The 18,040-nt window shown below is 65.4% G+C and overlaps 2 protein-coding genes across 2 annotated transcripts; both read right to left on the bottom strand.

The window, feature by feature from the left end:
- Positions 1 to 1,076: 1,076 nt before the first annotated feature.
- Positions 1,077 to 8,515, bottom strand: SPAG5 (sperm associated antigen 5). Its single transcript, XM_069873880.1, has 22 exons — positions 7,614 to 8,515; positions 7,339 to 7,531; positions 6,869 to 6,988; positions 6,655 to 6,747; positions 6,401 to 6,535; positions 6,038 to 6,157; positions 5,711 to 5,803; positions 5,372 to 5,506; positions 5,124 to 5,217; positions 4,953 to 5,046; positions 4,767 to 4,848; positions 4,225 to 4,358; positions 3,766 to 3,931; positions 3,422 to 3,602; positions 2,790 to 2,861; positions 2,528 to 2,651; positions 2,196 to 2,307; positions 1,897 to 1,977; positions 1,669 to 1,812; positions 1,488 to 1,562; positions 1,301 to 1,381; positions 1,077 to 1,214 (listed from the first exon to the last, which is right to left on the bottom strand). The coding sequence occupies exons 1-22, from the start codon at positions 8,405 to 8,407 to the stop codon at positions 1,095 to 1,097; spliced, it is 3,243 nt and encodes a 1,080-aa protein (XP_069729981.1). The 5' UTR covers positions 8,408 to 8,515; the 3' UTR covers positions 1,077 to 1,094.
- A 4,268-nt stretch (positions 8,516 to 12,783) lies between these two features.
- Positions 12,784 to 17,675, bottom strand: RSKR (ribosomal protein S6 kinase related). Its single transcript, XM_069874369.1, has 12 exons — positions 17,619 to 17,675; positions 16,896 to 17,090; positions 15,845 to 15,928; positions 15,702 to 15,770; positions 15,497 to 15,566; positions 14,060 to 14,167; positions 13,883 to 13,923; positions 13,759 to 13,786; positions 13,580 to 13,669; positions 13,420 to 13,508; positions 13,239 to 13,349; positions 12,784 to 13,143 (listed from the first exon to the last, which is right to left on the bottom strand). Exons 1-12 carry the CDS (start codon positions 17,673 to 17,675, stop codon positions 12,922 to 12,924), a joined length of 1,164 nt encoding a protein of 387 aa, XP_069730470.1. The 3' UTR covers positions 12,784 to 12,921.
- Between the last annotated feature and the right edge of the window lie 365 nt (positions 17,676 to 18,040).

Raw genomic sequence — 18,040 nt, 5'->3', positions numbered from 1 at the left:
ACAGCTGAGCTCCCCCCCCATCATAGCCAGGGACCCCTATGCCACTCAGACAGGGACCCAAGCAAGTCACCCCCCAATGCAGCCGGGGACCCACCACCAGCCCTACATCTCAGGGGGCTGCGTCCGCCCCCCTGGCAGCAGGAGGGAGGTGATGCCAGGGAGAAGGAAGCACTGTTCCCCCTCTGAGCCACCCACGCACCCAGAAAACTGAGGCACAACCCAAAACACCTCTGGTTTGTGGCTGTGGAGGTAAATTAAGGTGCCAGCAGCCAGGGTATCGGAACAGCTCACTGAGCAGGGGGACAGAGCGGTGGCAGAGGGCAGGGGAAGGTGATTCCCCCCTCCCGGCAGGAGAAACAGGCCATTAAAAACCAGAACACTTGTTTGAACGCTGCTATTTTCGGCTGTGCCAGAGGGAGGGAAGCGTTACGTGGCCCCCACAACAGCGGGGAGCATCCTTGGGGTCAGGAACACCGGGAAGCAGGTCCCACAGGAGATGCCCTGGCAGGGAAAGAGGGAGGGAGGCTGGGAGCTGGGGGGACCCCCAAGGGAGACCCTCTGCGCAGCAGCAGGGGACTGGGGGCAGGAGCTGGCAGAGCTCCCAGCGCTTGCTGCGACCCAGGGGATGCTGCGAGGAGGAGGGCGACCAGCCCCATGCAACAGGCATGTGGTGCGCAGCCCCACGCTAGCGGCGCAGGATGCGTCCGCTGGTCCCCTCAGCAGGGGGAAGCAGCAAGAGGGGGACACAGAGGGAATCTAGGGCAGGAGGAGGAGCTGGGGGGGCCCAGGGAGGGAAGCTGGGTCAGCCTGGGCACACGCTGGCTGCTGCCGGGGCCGCGGGGTGGGAGGCTGGGGAAGGCAGCTCCTCGCTGAGAGCAAAGCCAGCAAAGGGGGGAGCGTGGCCATCACCCAAGGAGAGAGGAGGGAGCCGTGGGCACAGCCCTGAGACAGACAGAGCGGGCACAGCCAAGCAGGCTGGACGAGTTTTCACCACCCAGGGCAGCAGGAGTTTCCTGCATCCACACACGAGGCAGGGTGAAACCCAATAAAACTTTTATTGAATAAATAACTACAACATTAAGAACAGGAAGGTCTCACGCTACAGGCAGCAGCGGCTCAGCAGCTTCCTTGCTGGCTGGCTTCAGGCTCAGGTACCGCAGGAGGCTGGGGAACTCCTGGCAGGCCACTGCCACGTCAGGGACGGCCGACAGGACCTGGGGACAGCAGTTAGCAACAGGGTTTAGGAGGAAGGGTTGTGTTCCTCACAGCAAGGGTGAGAGCAACAAACCCCAGACCTCACCTCTTTCATCTTCTCCTGCATCTCCTCATGGGTCCTCAGCAGCTTCTGGGTGTGACAGAGCCTCTGCTCCAGCTCTCGGACCTGTGGTGGGAGATGCCCGTTAGGAGCCTGCCTCCTAACTGTGCAGGGACCAGCGCAGGAGGGAGAGGGGACTGGGACCAGGGCAGCCCCCTGGGGCTTCCCATACCTGCTCCAGGTATTTATCAGAGAGCAGCAGATTCTCATTCTCCTTCTCTAGGAGCAGCAACCGGAGTTTGTCCACCTGCAAAACGAGAGAGCTCACTGTAGGTCAAGAGCTCTAGGATTGAGGTTTACAGAGGTCCATGTCCCTGAAGGGGCGGTGGCTCCAGCAGCCCCCCAAGCCTCACCTCCTGCCGCAGCAGGACTCGTTCCTGGACATAAGTAGCATCCACCTTGGGTTGCTGCCCCCGCATTTCCTCCCACAGCACCTTGGCCTCCGTCTCCGCACGCTGGAGCGAGCGCTTCAGCTGGGAGATCTCCCCCTTCAGCCTCTGCAGGGGAAAGGAGATGCTGAGAGGGGTCCTGCAATCAACACCCACAGAAGGCGTTGCAGCTTGGCCCGGCCTGCTACACACCGTGACTTCCCCACTCCTGTCGATGAGTTGCAGCATCTTCTCTTCCTGCTGTTTCAACACATTCTGCAGCTCCTTCTCGTTCTGCAAGCGGAGGAAGCAACAGGGTCAGCCCGGCCCCAGCCACCTCCAGCACCCCAGAGGAGAGCGGGTTTGCTCATGTTTGAGGCCAGATGAGCCAGGAGCACCCATGGGGCATCGCTGGAACCAGTCACCCAGATTTCTCAGTGTCCTAGATCAGCGCCGTCCCAGTTTGGCTCTGCCCTGGGGTGAGTGCTGGCCCACTTCTGGCACCCACTTACCTCGAGCTTGCCCCTCAGTGCCTTGTTCAGCTTGGCGATGTTGGCAGCCTGGGCGTCGATCTTCTCCTGGCTCTCGGTGGTCACCGTCTCCAGCTGGAGCTGCAGGTCAGAGCTGGGAGAGGACAGCGGTGCTGAGCAGGGGGGGATCGCAGCCAAACACCCCCTTCCCGGGCATCCCACCAGCCCAGACAGCTGGAAAGAGCCCTCTTAGCAATGGCAGCAAAGAGCTGGGGTGAGAGGAGCCAGACCCAACAGGCTGCCCACAGGAGATACCAGGCCCAGGAGAGTGGTGCCCACGCCAGTCTCTCCGTGGGAGCCCCTGCTGAACTCACATCTCCGCCTGCAGCGCCTTGAACTCGCTCTGCTCCAGCTCCTGGATGCGGGTGCTCAGCAGGGAAAGGTCAGAGACCACAGCTCGCAGCTCCTTCACGCTCTCCAGCAGGCTGTCCTCAGGTTCTGTGAACAGGGCAGAGGCTCGTGAGTAGCACGTAGGGCGCACAGAGCCAAGCAGGGAGGCAGGGCTGCTTGTCCCCCTTGTGCTGGCAGCCCCGCAGCTTCGGAGCAGCGTCCAGGGCAGCGGGACAGCCCCAGTACCTGTTGGCTTCAGGGCAGAGGTAGGTTTGTCCTTGGTAAGTGCACTCCCAACTCTGTCAGCTTCATTGGCATCTGGGAGAGGAGAGGGCAGAGGTGCTGTGCCCGGCCCTGCACGCGCAGAGCTCGCCCACACCCCCATCTGCCACACGGGAACACATGAACCCACAGGGAAGGGCACGCTGATCTTTCTCACCCAGCACCAATGCCCATCCCAGTATAGAATCACGGAATGGTGTGGGTTGGAAGGGACCTCAAAGCGCATCCAGTCCATGGGCAGGGACACCTCCCACTGGATCAGGGGCTCCAAGCCCCATCCAATCTGGCCTTGAACCCCTCCAGGGATGGGGCAGCCGCCACTGCTCTGGGTAAACCCAGGCAAGGGCCTCCCCACCCTCACAGCAAAACATTTCTGCCTAAGATCTCACCTCAATCTCCCCTTTTTCAGCTGAAAACTGTTCCCCCTCATCTTATCCCTGCACTCTCTGATCAAGAGCCCCTCCCCAGCTTTCCTGGAGCCCCTCTCAGTGCTGGAAGCTTCTCTAAGTTCTCCCTGGAGCCTTCTCTTCTCTAGGGAGTACAGGACAGAGTGATCCCCATACAGAGACCCCCCCAGACAGTGGGTGCGAGCTCACCTTTCCTCGACACCGCCTTCAGGACGCTGCCCACGAAGGAGCTCCCAGCGTGGTAGGGGGTGCGGGATGCCGGCGTGCGGCAGGCGGGGGTCCAGGCACGGCGAGGTGTCTGCCAGCAGGGTGTCCGCCAGCCTGGCGTCCGCGGTGTCCAGGTTCTGCTTCTTGACGGGGCATCATCATCCTTCAGAGGGAAGGGAAAGCAGAGTCTCAGAGCACAGCATCAGTGCACGGCTTGTGACACCTCTGTGCTGCCCCAGTGAGCTCAGGGGTCTTGAAGCCATGCCAGGGGGAGCCAGGGGGGTCTGATTGCCACTCTTTGTCTGTCCCCAGGGCAGGGCTCCTACCTCCTCTTGCAGAGCAGCCCTGAGGCAATCTGCAAGCTCCTGCAGCCGCATCTTGCTCTCAGCAATGTCCGTAAAGCACCAGGAGACTTTGTCCCTCTTGAGCTGTAAATTGTGGAGCTCAGCCTTGGTGTTCTCCAGCTCCTGGCTGAGGGCAGCCTGTTCTTCCCTGTGGGACAGCGTCACTCTCAGTGGGAGCAGCATTCCCCCCTGCACCTTGGGATGGGGACCTTCCCCATGCTCCTGCCTCTCACCATGACCTGAGGGGTGCAAACCCCACAGCTTTAGGCAGCTTCCCCCAAGACGGGATCTGCTGGGTTTCCCCACGGCCTCTTCCACCCGCCTGGGCAACCACACTTGGCTGGAGCACCAGTGACCAGGGATGCGTCCCCCATCCCCTAGCAGGGACTTGATTCCCCAAAAGAGAGGGGTTCAAGCAGGGGTTGTGAGCAGGGTCAGTACCACAGGCGCTGGTGGGAGTCCATCAGCTCCTTGTGCTGCAAGCTGTGCTCCTGTAGGGTGGCCTGCGTGGACTTCAGCTTGGCCTCCACCTCCAGCAGCTGCGTGCGGCACATGCGGTTCTCCTGGTCAAGGAACTGCAAAGACGGTGGGGGAGACAGAGTCCTGAGCACCAGACTGGACACTCAGAAGTGCCTTAGGACTCCCAGCGCAGTCCCTCCGTCCCCTCTGGGCGCTGTTTCCAACTACAGGCAGTTTTTCCCCTAACAGGACAACCCCTGGAGACCAGCAGTTTAGCAGGACAGGCTGGGGGATGGCACCATGCCTGCAGCCAGGGAATTATCTCGGAGAGCTGTTGTCCCCACCCTTCCCAGGAATCACTACTGAGCAGGATAGAGAGCAGCACTACGTGCAGGATGTCAACAGCCCTCACCCCCACTGCAGGAGGGCTAATCCCGCTCCTGGCTGGCCGCCAGCACTCCCACGAGGCCATGCCAGGGGCCAGCAGCGCGTGACGGTGCGGGCAAGGTCAGGGAAGCTCCTACCTCCCGGCACTCGGTCGCCTCCCGCAGCTCCTGGCACAGCCCTTTGCACTCGCGCTGCAGGGACTCCCTCTCCTGTGCCAGCCTGTGGGGACAGGACAGGGTCAGGGGGTGCTGCATTTTGGGGGTGACGGGTGACAGGAGTGGCTGGAGGGGGGGCAAACGCCCTACCCCGGCGCTCAGACCCACCGGGCCATCTCCTCGCACTGCTGCTTGTTCTCCTGCTGCAGTGCATCCCGTTCTTGCTGCACACTGGCCAGATTCGTCACCAGGGAGCTCAGATCTGTGAGAGGCAGAGCCATCAGCGCCAGGGATGATGGGGACAGTAGAGACAGGGGCAGGGACATCGCCCACCCTTACCCGTGCTGAGGCGCGAGTTGGCCACCGTCAGCTGCTCCAGCTGAGCCATCGCGTCCTGCAGGGCCACCGAGGCCTCCTCCAGCTGGCAGGACACCTGCAGAGACACAGTGCCCTCCGGGCTCGCTTTGGGCTTCTCTTCCCCATGGGGCTCTCCCACAGCAAGAAGTGCCCCAAGTCACTCCATACCTGGGGCCAGCCAGGCTGTGGGGGAGCATCCCAGCCACCCCCAGCACGAGGCACCCCCCTACCTCCTCCTTGGCTTGAACAGCTTGGTCTGCTCGCTCCCTCATGGCATCCCGCTCCTCCAGGCAGCTCTGCAGCTTCCCGGGCACGTTCTCCAGGACATCCCGGCACCGCGACACCAGGGCCCTTGCCTGCTCCCTCTGCAAGCGGACACGGTGCCAGGCAGAGCTGAGCATGGCAAGGCCGCGCTGGTTTGATGGCTCTGCCTGGTGTTGTTCTGGCAGCCAGGCTGGCCAGGTACCCAGGGCACAAAGCAACCTCAGACGGAGCCAAGTGGCACCAGCCTGGATGACACTGGGAGGGAGGTGAGGGATTGAGCCCACCACCAACCCCACCACCCTCACCTCTGCATCCAGGGCTCTCCTTTCCTCCTCCAGATTTTCAAAGGTGACATCTATGAACTCCCTGAAGGGCTGAGCCTCAGCAGTTAAGGTTGCCTGCGGGGCAGGAGATGGGTCAGCGCTGCCGCAGCGAGAGCCACAATCAACAGCCGTGGAGGGAGGCAAGCGCCAGCCCCGAGGCTGGATCTGCAGCAGCTTCCCAGCACCAAGAAACCTCTGATGGACCCAGCCCATCACAGACCACTGCTCAGAGCATCACCCACGCCCAGGACATGGGATGCCCTTCCAGTTCCTCCAGGGAGGAGGCAGCTGGAGGTGCCTGCCGGGTACCTGCTGGTTGATGGCATCTGCTAGTAGGATGGCCAGCTCTCGCTGGGAGGCCAGGCTCTGGTCACGGGCACCGATCTGGGCACTGGCGTGGGCACGGAAGGCCTCCAGGAAGCGATCGCTCTGCCAAGGCAAGGATGCTGCTCCAGACATGATGTCACACGAGGGACAACTCCCAAGAGCCACCCCTACATGTCAGGACGTAGCCTGAATCAAAAACCCATCCAGAGAGCTCCAGTTGCTCCACACAGCCACAGCCCTTCTGACCTTTCCAGGCCACATCAGGGTTTTCTGCCCAGATGCCCCCTTCCCTCCCCACAGATGCCTCATCAAAGGCACAGGGGAGCCTGCTCCAATCCCTCCTACCTCCTGCTTGGCTTGCTGGGCTTCATCTGCTCGCTGCCTCATGGCATCCCGCTCCTCCAGGCAGCTCCGTAGCTTGCTGGGCACGCTCGCCAGCACAGCCCGGCACCGCGACACCAAGGCCTTCGCTTGCGCCTGCTGTGAGGGGAGACAGCGCCAGGAGGCACTGGCTATAGCTGCTGGCTGCCATGTGTGCCAGCAGCATCAGCATTGCCCTAAACTCAGGGGGAAGGGTGCCCACCTGTGCCCAGACTCACCTCCTGGTCAAGGGCTCCCTGCTCCTCCCGCAAGCTCTGAAAAGCAGCATCCGCAAGGCCCCGAAACAGGAGGCACTGCCTGCTCCAGGCGCTCTGGGGAAGGAACAAGGGCACCAGCACTCAGGCAGCGCTCCCGGTGCAGGCAGTGCCAGGTACACACATGCCCTGCTCAGCTGAGACCCAGCACACTCATCACATGCCAGCCCAGACTCACCGACCCCGCGGCAGCCAGCTCCAGCTCCCGCTGCAGGTCCTGCTCTGCACCTCGCTGCCGCTGCAGAGCCTCTGTTTTCCTCCACAGCTCAAGGTAGAGGTTGTGGTAGATCTCCTCCTCCTAAGGGGATTCGGGCAGAGCAGAGGGGGCTTCGCACCAGCCCTGCTCCACCTTGGGGTCCAGCGAGAGCCGTGACACCTCCCATCCCCCCTTCCCCACGTGTACCAGGGATATTTCCCTGCCCAGAGGATTCCAATCCAGCCAACTCAGCAGGTCAAACCGGGTGCGATAACACGGCTGGAGAAGCACCCAGGCGCGTGATGCCGCAGTGCCCCAGCAGCCCAGCTTTACTTCCACTCCACCGCGCTGCGCTCCAGCCCGAGCCATCACCCCACAGGCAGCACATGGGCACCGGCACGGCACCGAGGCTGCGAGGAACGGGGTGGGATCGCCCCGGGGAGAACTCTTACCCCTTTGGGGTGGGTGATGTCCGTCTGCGTGAGTGCATCCCTCTGCTCAGCCGGCCCCACACCGGGCAGCAGCCGCCGGCTCTCCTGCCAGCCGCGCAGCTGGAGCGAGAGCGCTTCGATGATGATGAGGGTGCTCTCCAGCCGCCCCTCCAGCTCTGCTCGTGGCAGGGACTTCAACTGCTCCCGGGGACAGCTGGGGACAGAGAAAGGGCTCAGGGCAGGGACAGCCCACGGGTGCCACGGCCCAATCGCTGGGGGGACGTCCCCACACTTACTGCCAGAGCAGGGAGTCCGTTTCGGCAGCGATGTCCTTGGCAAGGGGGCGGCCACCCGTGGAGGTGTTCATGCTCATCTCCCTCAGGTCCCGAGGGGTCATGAACGTGCCAGCGACCATGGTGGCTACGGGGGTGACACTGGTGCCCGCGGCCGCCGTGGCCACGGGGGTGACGCTGGTGCCCGCGGCCGCCGTGGCCACGGGGGTGACGCTGGTGCCCGCGGCCGCCGTGGCCACGGGGGTGACGCTGGTGCCCGCGGCCGCCGTGGCCACGGGGGTGACGCTGGTGCCCGCGGCCGCCGTGGCCACGGGGGTGACGCTGGTGCCCGCATCCCAGCGTAGCACAGGCAGGGGCTGGCTGTGGCGCAGGGAATCCAGCAGGGAGGAGACGTTGAGGCTCTTCTCCAGCGAAATCAGCGGCAACACCCAGGACACAGAATCCAGGGCCATCTCAGGCGAGGGAACAGGGGCGGCCACCACCTCTGACTCTGCGTGCTCCGATCTCCTTGCCTTGGTGGGAGGGGATCTGGGGGCGCTCTGCTCTAGGGGGGCAGGGGCTGGGGTCTCAGTCCCCCCAGGGGCATCTTGGCAAGGTGAGGGACCCACGCTCCTATCTCCAGCTGAAGGCTCAGTGGCCACGGGGCTGCAGGAGAGGTCGCCAAGCCAATCATGGAAGGGAGCTTCCTGTGGGGTGGAGCTGGTGCCAGGGAGGCCAGGGGTGCAGGGGGCAAAAGGGGTGCTGCCCAGGGAATTTGTGGTGCCAGGCACTGAGATGATGCCAGGAGGCTCTGGCATGGTGCTTCTGGAGGCCTCTAGGGTACAGGCCCCCAGGACAGGGCTGCACGGGGGGGCTAGTGTGGAGACTTCAAGGGGCTCTGGGGTGCTGGAGCCTGGGATGAGGCTGCACGGGGGGGCTGACGAGGTGCTGTTGGGGGGCTCAGGAGGGCAGGGCCCCAGGATGGAGCTGCACAAGAGGGCTGGCACAGCGATTCTGGGGGGCTCTGGGGTGTTGAAGCCTGGGATGAGGCTGCACGGGGGGGCTGGCAGAGTACTGCTGGGGCGTTCTAGGGCGCTGGGCTCTGGGATGGGGCTACACAGAGGGGCTGGCACGGTGATTCCAGGTGGCTCTGGGGTACCAAGTCCCAAGATGGAGCTACACATGCGGACCAGCACGGTGCTGCTGGGGGGCTCTGGGGTGCTGGGTCCCAGGATGCCGCTTGGCACTGGGCTGCTGGAGGATTCTGGGGTGCTGGGTCCCAGGATGCCACTTGGCACTGTGCTGCTGGGCAGCTCTGGGGTGCTGGGTGCCAGGATGCCGCTTGGCACTGTGCTGCTGGGCGGCTCTGGGGTGCTGGGTCCCAGGATGCTGCTTGGCACCGTGCTGCTGGAGGGTTCTGGGGTGCTGGGTCCCAGGATGCTGCTTGGCACTGGGCTGCTGGAGGGTTCTGGGGTGCTGGGACCCAGGATGCCACTTGGCACTGGGCTGCTGGAGGGTTCTGGGGTGCTGGGTCCCAGGATGCCGCTTGGCACTGGGCTGCTGGGGGGCTCTGGGGTGCTGGGTTCCAGGATGCCGCTTGGCACAGGGCTGCTGAGGGGTTCTGGGGTGCTGGGTCCCAGGATGCCGCTTGGCACCGTGCTGCTGGAGGGTTCTGGGGTGCTGGGGGGCTCTGGGGTGCTGGGTTCCAGGATGCCGCTTGGCACTGGGCTGCTGGAGGGTTCTGGGGTGCTGGGTCCCAGGATGCCGCTTGGCACTGTGCTGCTGGGGGGTTCTGGGGTGCTGGGTCCCAGGATGCTGCTTGGCACTGGGCTGCTGGGGGGCTCTGGGGTACTTGGTCCCAGGGTGGGGCTTGGCACGCTGCTGCTGGGAGGTTCTGGGGTGCTGGGTCTCAGAACATGGCTTGACACTGGGCTGCTGGGGGGTTCTGGGGTGCTGGGTTCCAGGATGGGGCTTGGCACCGTGCTGCTGGGGGGCTCTGGGGTGTAGGATTCTAGGACAGGGCCATTCAGGGTGGCCAGTGTGATGCTGCTGGGGAGTTCTGGGGTGCTGAGCCCTGAGCTGGAACTGCCGGGGGACTCCAGGACGATGCTGCTGGGGAACTCTGGAGCACTGAACACCAAGGAGGGATCCCTGGGGGACTCTGGAGCACTGGACACTACGGAGGGACCCCTGGGGGACTCTGGAGCCCTGGTCTCCAGGGAGGGACCCCTGGGGGACTCTGGAGCCCTGGTCTCCAGGGAGGGACCCCCGGGGGACTCCGGAGCCCCGGACTCCAGGGAGGGACCCCCGGGGGACTCCGGAGCCCCGGACTCCAGGGAGGGACCCCCGGGGGACTCCGGAGCCCCGGACTCCAGGGAGGGACCCCCGGGGGACTCCGGAGCCCCGGACTCCAGGGAGGGACCCCCGGGGGACTCCGAGGTGTCGTGCCCTGGGGTAGGAGTCCCAAGGAGCTCTGGGATGGTGCTGCTGCGGAGGCTTAGGGCATCAGACACCAGGGTTGGATTCGTGGGCAGTTCAGGAGCACCAGGCTTTAGGGTGGGATTCCCAGGGGTCTCCGAGGTGCTGTGCCCCAGGGTAGGAGTCTCAGGCAGCTCTGGAATAGTGCTGCTGGGGACCCCTGGGGTGCAAGACACTGAGGCAGCGCTGGTCAGGGGGAGCAGGAGAGCACTTTTGCGGGGTCCCAGGGGACAAGGCAGTGGGGCGACACGGCTGGGAGGCCCCCGGGTACAGGACACCGGGGTGGCGCAGTCATCATCCTGCAGGATATTTGGGGAAGGGGGGGTCAGGGCTGGCCAGCGTTCCCCCCCAGCACCCCACAGCCATTCCCCCAGTCTCCCCAGTAGACCCGCCCCAGTACATCCAGTTCTAGTGCCCCCCACCAGCCCCTCCTGTTCCCCAACCCCGGTCCCCGCACCCACCTTGAGGCACAGGCGGCGCAGCAGCGGGGTGAGGCTGGTTCGCTCGGCGCCCGGCTGCAGCCGCAGCTCCTGCAGAGGGGTTCGTCGGGGACGCTTCTGTGCCTGGGGGTGGGAGGGAAAACTGGGGGGGTCACCAGCAGCACCCTCACACCCACCCACACCCAGAGCACTGGCTACACCACTCCCGCTGCCCCCCTGCACCCCCTACGGTCAGGGTCACCCCGTGGGGCTCCCCGATACACCTTCAGGGACCCCCTCAACCCTCTGAGCCCCAAACTGGGACCCCCTCCACTTTCAGGGGTCTCCCCACTGGAACCCCAACCTTCAGAGCTGTCCCCACCGACCAAACCGGGATACCCCCCCACACCTTCAGGGCTCCCTCCCCACCCCACTGGGATCCCCCACCTTCAGAGCTCCTCCTACCGGGCCCCCCCCACACCTTCAAGCCTCCAAACAGGGATCACCCCCCACCTTCAGGGCTCTTCCTACCGGGACACCCCACTTTTCAGGGCTCTTCCCTCTTCATGGTTCTCCCTCCAGTCCAAACCAGGACCACTCCCACCATTAGGGCTCCCTCCCCCACCACACCAGGACCCCTCCACCTTCAGGCCCACCCCCTCACCTTCAGGGCCTCCCCCTCACCTTCAGGGCTGCCTTTTATGCCTCACCAGGAACCCCTCACCTTCAGGAGCCCCCTCACCTTCAGGAGCCCCCTCACCTTCAGGAGCACCCCCCTCACCTTCAGGACCCTCTCACCTTCAGGATCCCCCCCTCACCTTCAGGACCCCCCCCTCACCTTCAGGGCCCCCCCCTCACCTTCAGGGGCCCCCCCTCACCTTCACGGCTCCCTCCCCCGCCCTACTAGCCACCCCCCCCATCACCTCCAGAACTCCCTCCTCCGCCCCACCGGCACACACCCCCCCGCCTTCAGCTCTCCCCCGCCACCCCACAGGGAGGCGCCAGCACTCACGGCGGGGGTACGGGGCGTACGGGGGGTGCGTGGGGCCTGCATGTCTCCGGTCTCGGTTGGGGGCCCGGTCCCGGCTCCTCGCGCGCCGCCGCCCGTTTGAAACCCACGCCGCGCGCTGATTGGCTGCGGCGCGCGGGGCGTTAGGGGCGGGGCTTTATGTTGGAGTGGGCGGGGTTTATGCTGGCGCTCGTTACGTAAGTGGGCGGGGCTTGGCTATGGATGCTGTCTCGCTATACGCTCTTCTTCCTGGTGGGCGTGGCTTAGCGAGAGTGGGCGTGGCCTGTTCCCGTGGGCGTGGCTTGGGGCCCAACCCCTCAGTGCCCAGTAACCCCTGTCCCTCAGCGCCTCATCCACCCGGCCCTTAAACCCCTCCAGGGAAGGGGACTCAACCCCCTCCCTGGGCAGCCTCGGACAGGGACCAATCACCCTTTCTGTGAAAAATCTTTTCCTCATGTCCAGCCTGACCCTCCCCTGGTGGAGCTTGAGGCCATTCCCTCTCGTCCTGTCCCCTGTTCCTTGGGAGAAGAGCCCAGCTCCCTCCTCTCCACAACCTCCTCTCAGGTAGTTGGAGAGAGCAATGAGGTCTCCCCTCAGCCTCCTCTTCTCCAGGCTAAACACCCCCAGCTCTCTCAGCCGCTCCTCGTAAGGCCTGTTCTCCAGCCCCCTCACCAGCTTTGTCGTGTTTTTTGAACGCCTCCAGGGATGGAGACTCCGCCACTGCCCTGGGTGGCCCCTGCCAGATCTTCAGCCCTCTTTTGGGAAAGAAATATTTCCTAATATCCAATCTAAACCTCCCCTGGTGCAACTTGAGGCCATTTCCTCTTGTCTCGTGTCTCGTTACTTGGGAGCAGAGCCCAGCTCCCTCCTCTCCACAACCTCCTTTCCAGGAGCTGCAGAGAGCGATGAGGTCTCCCCTCAGCCTCCTCTTCTCCAGACTGAACAGCCCCAGGTCCCCCACCGCTCTCAGAACTCCTGTTCTCCAGCCCCTTCCCCAGCTCCGTTCCCTTCTCCAGCCCCTCAATGTCCTTCTTGGAATGAGAGGCCCAAAGGATGCACCTCACCAGCACTGAGTCCAGGGCGACGATCCCTTCCCTGCTCCCGCTGGCCACACCGTGGCTGCTCCGAGCCAAGATCCCATTGGATTTCTTGGCCACACCATGGCTGCTCCGAGCCAAGATCCCGTTGGATTTCTTGCCCACACCATGGCTGCTCCGAGCCAAGATCCCGTTGGATTTCTTGGCCACTGCTGGTCGAGCCCCATGCAGGGCAGCACGCACAGCGGTGCCCGCGGCTCTGGGGTTTATTGCTCCCGCGGGGAGAGGTACAACGTGGGGAGAAGGGGGCCCCGGCCCAGCAGGGTCCGTCCCGCCGCCGGGGTTGGGGGGTGTCCCTGAGCGATGCCGGGGGTCCCGGCCGCGGCGGCTCAGCCAGGGCAGGGCCGTCCCGGGAGGGCGCTGAGGTCGTAGTCGAAGTCGGCGAAGGTGGCCGGGGCTGGCAGGGGCTGCTCAGGGGGCTGTGGGGCCACCGCCACGGCCACCGGGTCCTTCTGCAGCAAGTCGGCGTCGAAGGTCACCCCGCGGAAGAAAGGGTGGCCCTGGAACTGGTGGAGGTAGCGCAGGCGGCGCAGGGGGTTGTGGCACAGCAGCTGGGGACGGAGGAGGACAATGAGCCGCAGGGATCCTGCATCCAGCCTTGGGGGGGGGGTCATCGCGGACCCCAAAATCCAAGCGGGAGGGTTACCTCGGCCAGCAGGCGAGCCAGCGCGGGGCTGAGGGCGGCCGGGCTCTCGTAGCTGCTCTGCTGGACGCGCTCCAGCATGGCCACATGGTCCCCCGCTGGCGCCACGGGGAACTGGGGGGTAGGAGGCAGGTTTAGGGGCTCCGTGGGGTGCCCCATCCCTGCCCCCGGCCCCATTCCTCACCTCCCCGCTGGCCAGGGCGAAAAGCAGCACTCCCAGGGACCACCAGTCGGCTGCGTGGCTGTAGGGCCCCCCGCTCAGCACCTCTGGGGCTGCGGGGATGAGGGGGTGAGCGCTCGGAGGGGGTCGTGCCCCCCTTCCAGACCCCTCGCCGCCCCCTTACCCATGTAGTGCAGGGTGCCGCAGATGGTGTGGGCTCGCTCGCCCCACCGCAGGTGCCGGGAGAGGCCAAAGTCGGTGAGCTTGAGGTGTCCTGTGGAGTGAGACCCACGGATGAGGGTCCCTGCGGGGACAGGGCATCCCCACGGGTGGGATGTCCCACGCCGGTGCCACCAGACTTACCTCTCTCATCCAGGAGGATGTTCTCCATCTGAAACAAGACAGATGCTGGGGTGGCCTCTCCGTGTTGAGGGGTTCAGAGGCCCCCACCCTGTCCTCTGGCCCCCCCGGCCCCGCTGCCACCCACCTTCACGTCTCTGTGCACGATGCCCAGGTCGTGGAGATACACTGGGGAGAAGACAGAGCCATCAGAGCGCGTCCCCTCCCAGCCCGGTGCCCACGGCCACCCCCGTGGCACCCCCGGGAGCAGCTGACGCCACCAGCGGGTCCCCATCGGTGGGGACGGTGGTGGAGAGTCACTCACCCAGCACCAGCACCAGCTCAGCGGCGAAGAGGCGGATGGTGGGCTCTGCGAAGCAGCCCACGGTGCGCCAGAGCGCGTGCAGGTCCCCGGTGCTGCAGTAGGTGCACACTGCCGGGACGGGGACACGTCTTACCGACAGGCTGCGCCGGCACCAGGGGCACAGGCACCGGGGCAGCGCGGGCACGGGGTCCTGGTGGGTCACTGGGGCCACACACCAAGGTGACATGGGCCCCATCCCTGCGTCCCCATCCCTGCGTTCCCATCCCTGTGTCCCATCCCTGTGTCCCCATCCCTGCGTTCCCATCCCTGTGTCACCATCCCTGCATCCCCATCCCTGTGACCCCGTCCCTGTGTCCCCATGCCTGCATCCCCATCTCTGTGTCCCCATCCCTGCATCCCATCTCTGTCTCTATCCCTGCGTCCCATCCCTGCGTCCCCATCCCTGCATTCCCATCCCTGCATCCCCATCCCTGCATCCCCATCCCTGCATCCTATCCCTGCGTCCCCATCCCTGCATTCCCATCCCTGCATCCCCATCCCTGCATCCTATCCCTGCGTCCCCATCCCTGTGTCCCCATTTCTGCATTCCCATCCCTGTGTCCCCATTCCTGCATTCCCATCCCTGCATCCCCATCCCTGCGTCCCATCCCTGTCCCATCCCTGCATCCCATTCCTGTGTCCCCATTCCTGCGTCCCCATCCCTGCATCCCCATCCCTGCATCCCCATCAATGCGTCCCATCCCTGCGTCCCATCCCTATGTCCCATCCCTGCATCCCATTCCTGTGTCCCCATCCCTGCATCCCCATCCCTGTGACCCTGTCCCTGTGTCCCCATGCCTGCATCCCCATCTCTGTGTCCCCATCCCTGCATCCCATCTCTGTCTCCATCCCTATGTCCCCATCCCTGTGTCCCATTCCTGTGTCCCCATCCCTGCGTCCCCATCAATGTGTCCCATCCCTGCGTCCCCATCCCTCCATCCCCATCCCTGTGTCCCATCCCTGTGTCCCATCCCTGTGTCCCCATCCCTGTGTCCCCATCCCTGCATTCTATCCCTGTGTCCCCATCCCTCCATCCCCATCCCTGTGTCCCATCCCTGTGTCCCATCCCTGCATCCTATCCCTGTGTCCCCATCCCTGCATCCCCATCCCTATGTCCCCATCCCTGCATCCCACTCCTGCATCCCATCCCTGCATCCCATCCCTGCATCCCATCCCTGTGTCCCCATCCCTGTGTCCCATCCCTGTGTCCCCATCTCTGCGTCCCCATCCCTGTGTCCCCATCCCCACAGTGGGTGCGTGGTGGCAGCCGGCAGCCTGTGTCCCCACGGGGCGGCACGGGGGGAGCGTGTGCGTGTGCGGGGACACGTGTGGTGGCAGCGGGAACACGTGCGCGGTCGGGGGGGGCTGTGAGGAGCCCGCGGGCAGATGGTCACTCACTGATGAAGAGGTGGCGCTGGCCCTGCCAGCTGTCCCCAAGCCCGTGCACAAACGGGTGCCTGACCTGTCTCTGGGGACACAAAGCACAGAGGGTGAGAACCCCCCTTTTTTTTCTTAGGGGGGTGACCCCCACTCTTGCCCCCACAGCCTCCTGCCATCACCAAGGCCACTCTGAACCCCTCTACAGGTTGGGGACCCCCCTAACCTGGATGCTGACTTCTTCCTTGCACTGTTTGAGGGTGTCCCGGCGCAGCACCTCCACCTTGGGCACCACCTGGGGGGTGAGGGGCTGTCAGGGGGGTTGGGGGGCGGGCAAGGGCACCCCTGGGTCCCCAGGGTGGCACCAACCTTCACGGCGCAGACCTTCTCCCGCCCGCAGTCCAGCACCTTGAGGATGGTCCCGAAGGAGCCTTTGGCCACAAAGCCCAGGATCTGGGGGCGGGGGGTGCAGGGTATGAGCTGGGGGAGGCAGGTGAGGGATCTGAGGGGGGTAGAGGGGCACCCCAGGCAGGCACGGGGGACACGGGGACCAGGGGGATCCAGTAGAGACCGCCGGGGGTCATGGGGACAAGGGGGATCCCATAGGGACCCCTGGGGGACACAGGGACCAGGGGGATCCAATAGAGACCCCCTAGGGATATGGGGACCAGGGGGACTCAATAGGGACCCCAATGTGGCACATAGAGACAAGGGGGACGCTTGGGGACCAGGAGGACACACAATAGGGACCCGAGTGGGACATGTGGGGATGAGGGAGACCCACCAGGGACCCCAGGGGGACACGTGGGGACAAGAGGGACTCAACAGGGACCCCAAGTGGGACACGTGGGGACCAGGGAGACCCACCAGGGACCCCAGCAGGGCATATGGGGACCCAGGAGGATGGGGACAGGAGGACAGGAGCACAGGAGACCCCAGTAGGGTGCAGAGGGTCCCACAGAGATGCGACACGGAGCATGGTGGGACAGCTGGGGACACCAGAGGGTGCACGGGGTTCTGGGGGGCCCCAATAGGACAAGCAGGAACCCGGCACAGGGTGCAAGGGGACCCGTTAGGGCACTCGGGGAGGGATGTGCCGGGGTGACATCGGTCAGGAACCCCAGTAAGATGCACCAGGACCCCTGTAAGATGCACTGAGCCCCCGGTAGGATGAACAGGGAGCCTGGTAGGATGCACCAAGACCCCGGTAGGATGCACTGAGACCCTGATGAGATGCAAGGGGACCCCGGTAAGATGCACTGAGACCCCAGTAGGATGCACTGAGACCCCAGTAGGATGCACTGAGACCCCGGTAGGATGAATGGGGACCCTGGTAGGATGCACCAAGACCCCGGTAGGATGCACTGAGACCCTGATGAGATGCAAGGGGACCCCGGTAGGAGCGTGGGGGTCCCGGCACCTTGAGCTGCTGCTGGAGGGCGGAGGGGCGCACGGGGAACTCCGGCAGGAACAGCGAGACGAGCTGCGGCAGCGGCCACCCGGGCAGCAGCGGCTCCTCGGAGGGGTCCCGGGGGGCCAGGGCGAGCCCCGAGCCCGCAGCCGGGACCGGCCCCGTGCGGCTCAGCAGCGCCCGCAGCCACGAGCCACGACCCCCCTGCGGAACCGGGGCAGCGTCAGCGGGGGGACCCCGGGGTGGGAGAGGATGCTCGGGGCTGGAGGAGGAGACCCTGGGTCGGGAGAGGATGCTCGGGGCTGAAGGGGGGGACCCTGGGGTGGGAGAGGATGATCGAAGCTGGAGGGGATGCTTGGGGCGGTGGGAGATGCTCGGGGAGGTGGGAGATGCTCGGAGCAGCAGAGGGATGCTCGGGACTCGGGGGGACCCCGGGGTGGGAGAGGATGCCCGGGGCAGTGGGGAGGGGACCCCGGGGTGGGAGGATGCTCGAGGCTTGAGGGGATGCTCGGGGCGATGGAAGATGCTCGGAGCGGCGGAGGGAAGCTCGGGGGGATGCCCGGGACTCGGGGGGATGCCCGAGGTGACCCTGGTGCAGGAGGGATGCCCGGTGAGGGCGGTCTCCGGGGCGGCGGGGGGGACCCCGGAATGCGGGGATGCTCGGGGAGGAGGGTCCGCGGGGGCTGCCGGGGGTGGGGGTGGGATGCCCGGGGAGGGGCCCCCCGCACGCACCTGGAGGGGCCGCCCCGGGGCCGGGGGCTGCCCGGGGCCGCTGCTCGTCGCTCCCATCGCGGCGCCGCCCGGCCGCACCCCGGGCCCCGGTAATCCGCTGCTTTACATAACCCGCCGCCCCGCCCCGCCCGCCGCGACCACCCCCCGCCCCGGGGCCCCGAGCCGGCAGCGCCCCCGGGACAACCCCCCTCCACCGGGACAGCCACCCCTTGCACCGGGACAGACCCCCCTTGCACCGGGACAACCTCCGGGACAGCCCCCCTGCACCGGGACAGCCCCCCTGCACCGGGACAGACCCCCCCTTGCACCGGGACAACCCCCGGGACAGCCCCTCCTTGTACTGAGACACTCCCCCTGCAGCGGGACACCCCCCCTTGCACCGGGAGACCCCCCCCTTGCACCGGGACAGCCCTCCTTGCACG

This window comes from Phaenicophaeus curvirostris, chromosome 21, assembly GCF_032191515.1.
Source record: "Phaenicophaeus curvirostris isolate KB17595 chromosome 21, BPBGC_Pcur_1.0, whole genome shotgun sequence".
Classification (NCBI taxonomy): Eukaryota; Metazoa; Chordata; class Aves; order Cuculiformes; family Cuculidae; genus Phaenicophaeus; species Phaenicophaeus curvirostris.
Note: the sequence above shows the minus strand (reverse complement) of the source record. Positions and strands in the feature narration are given on the sequence as shown.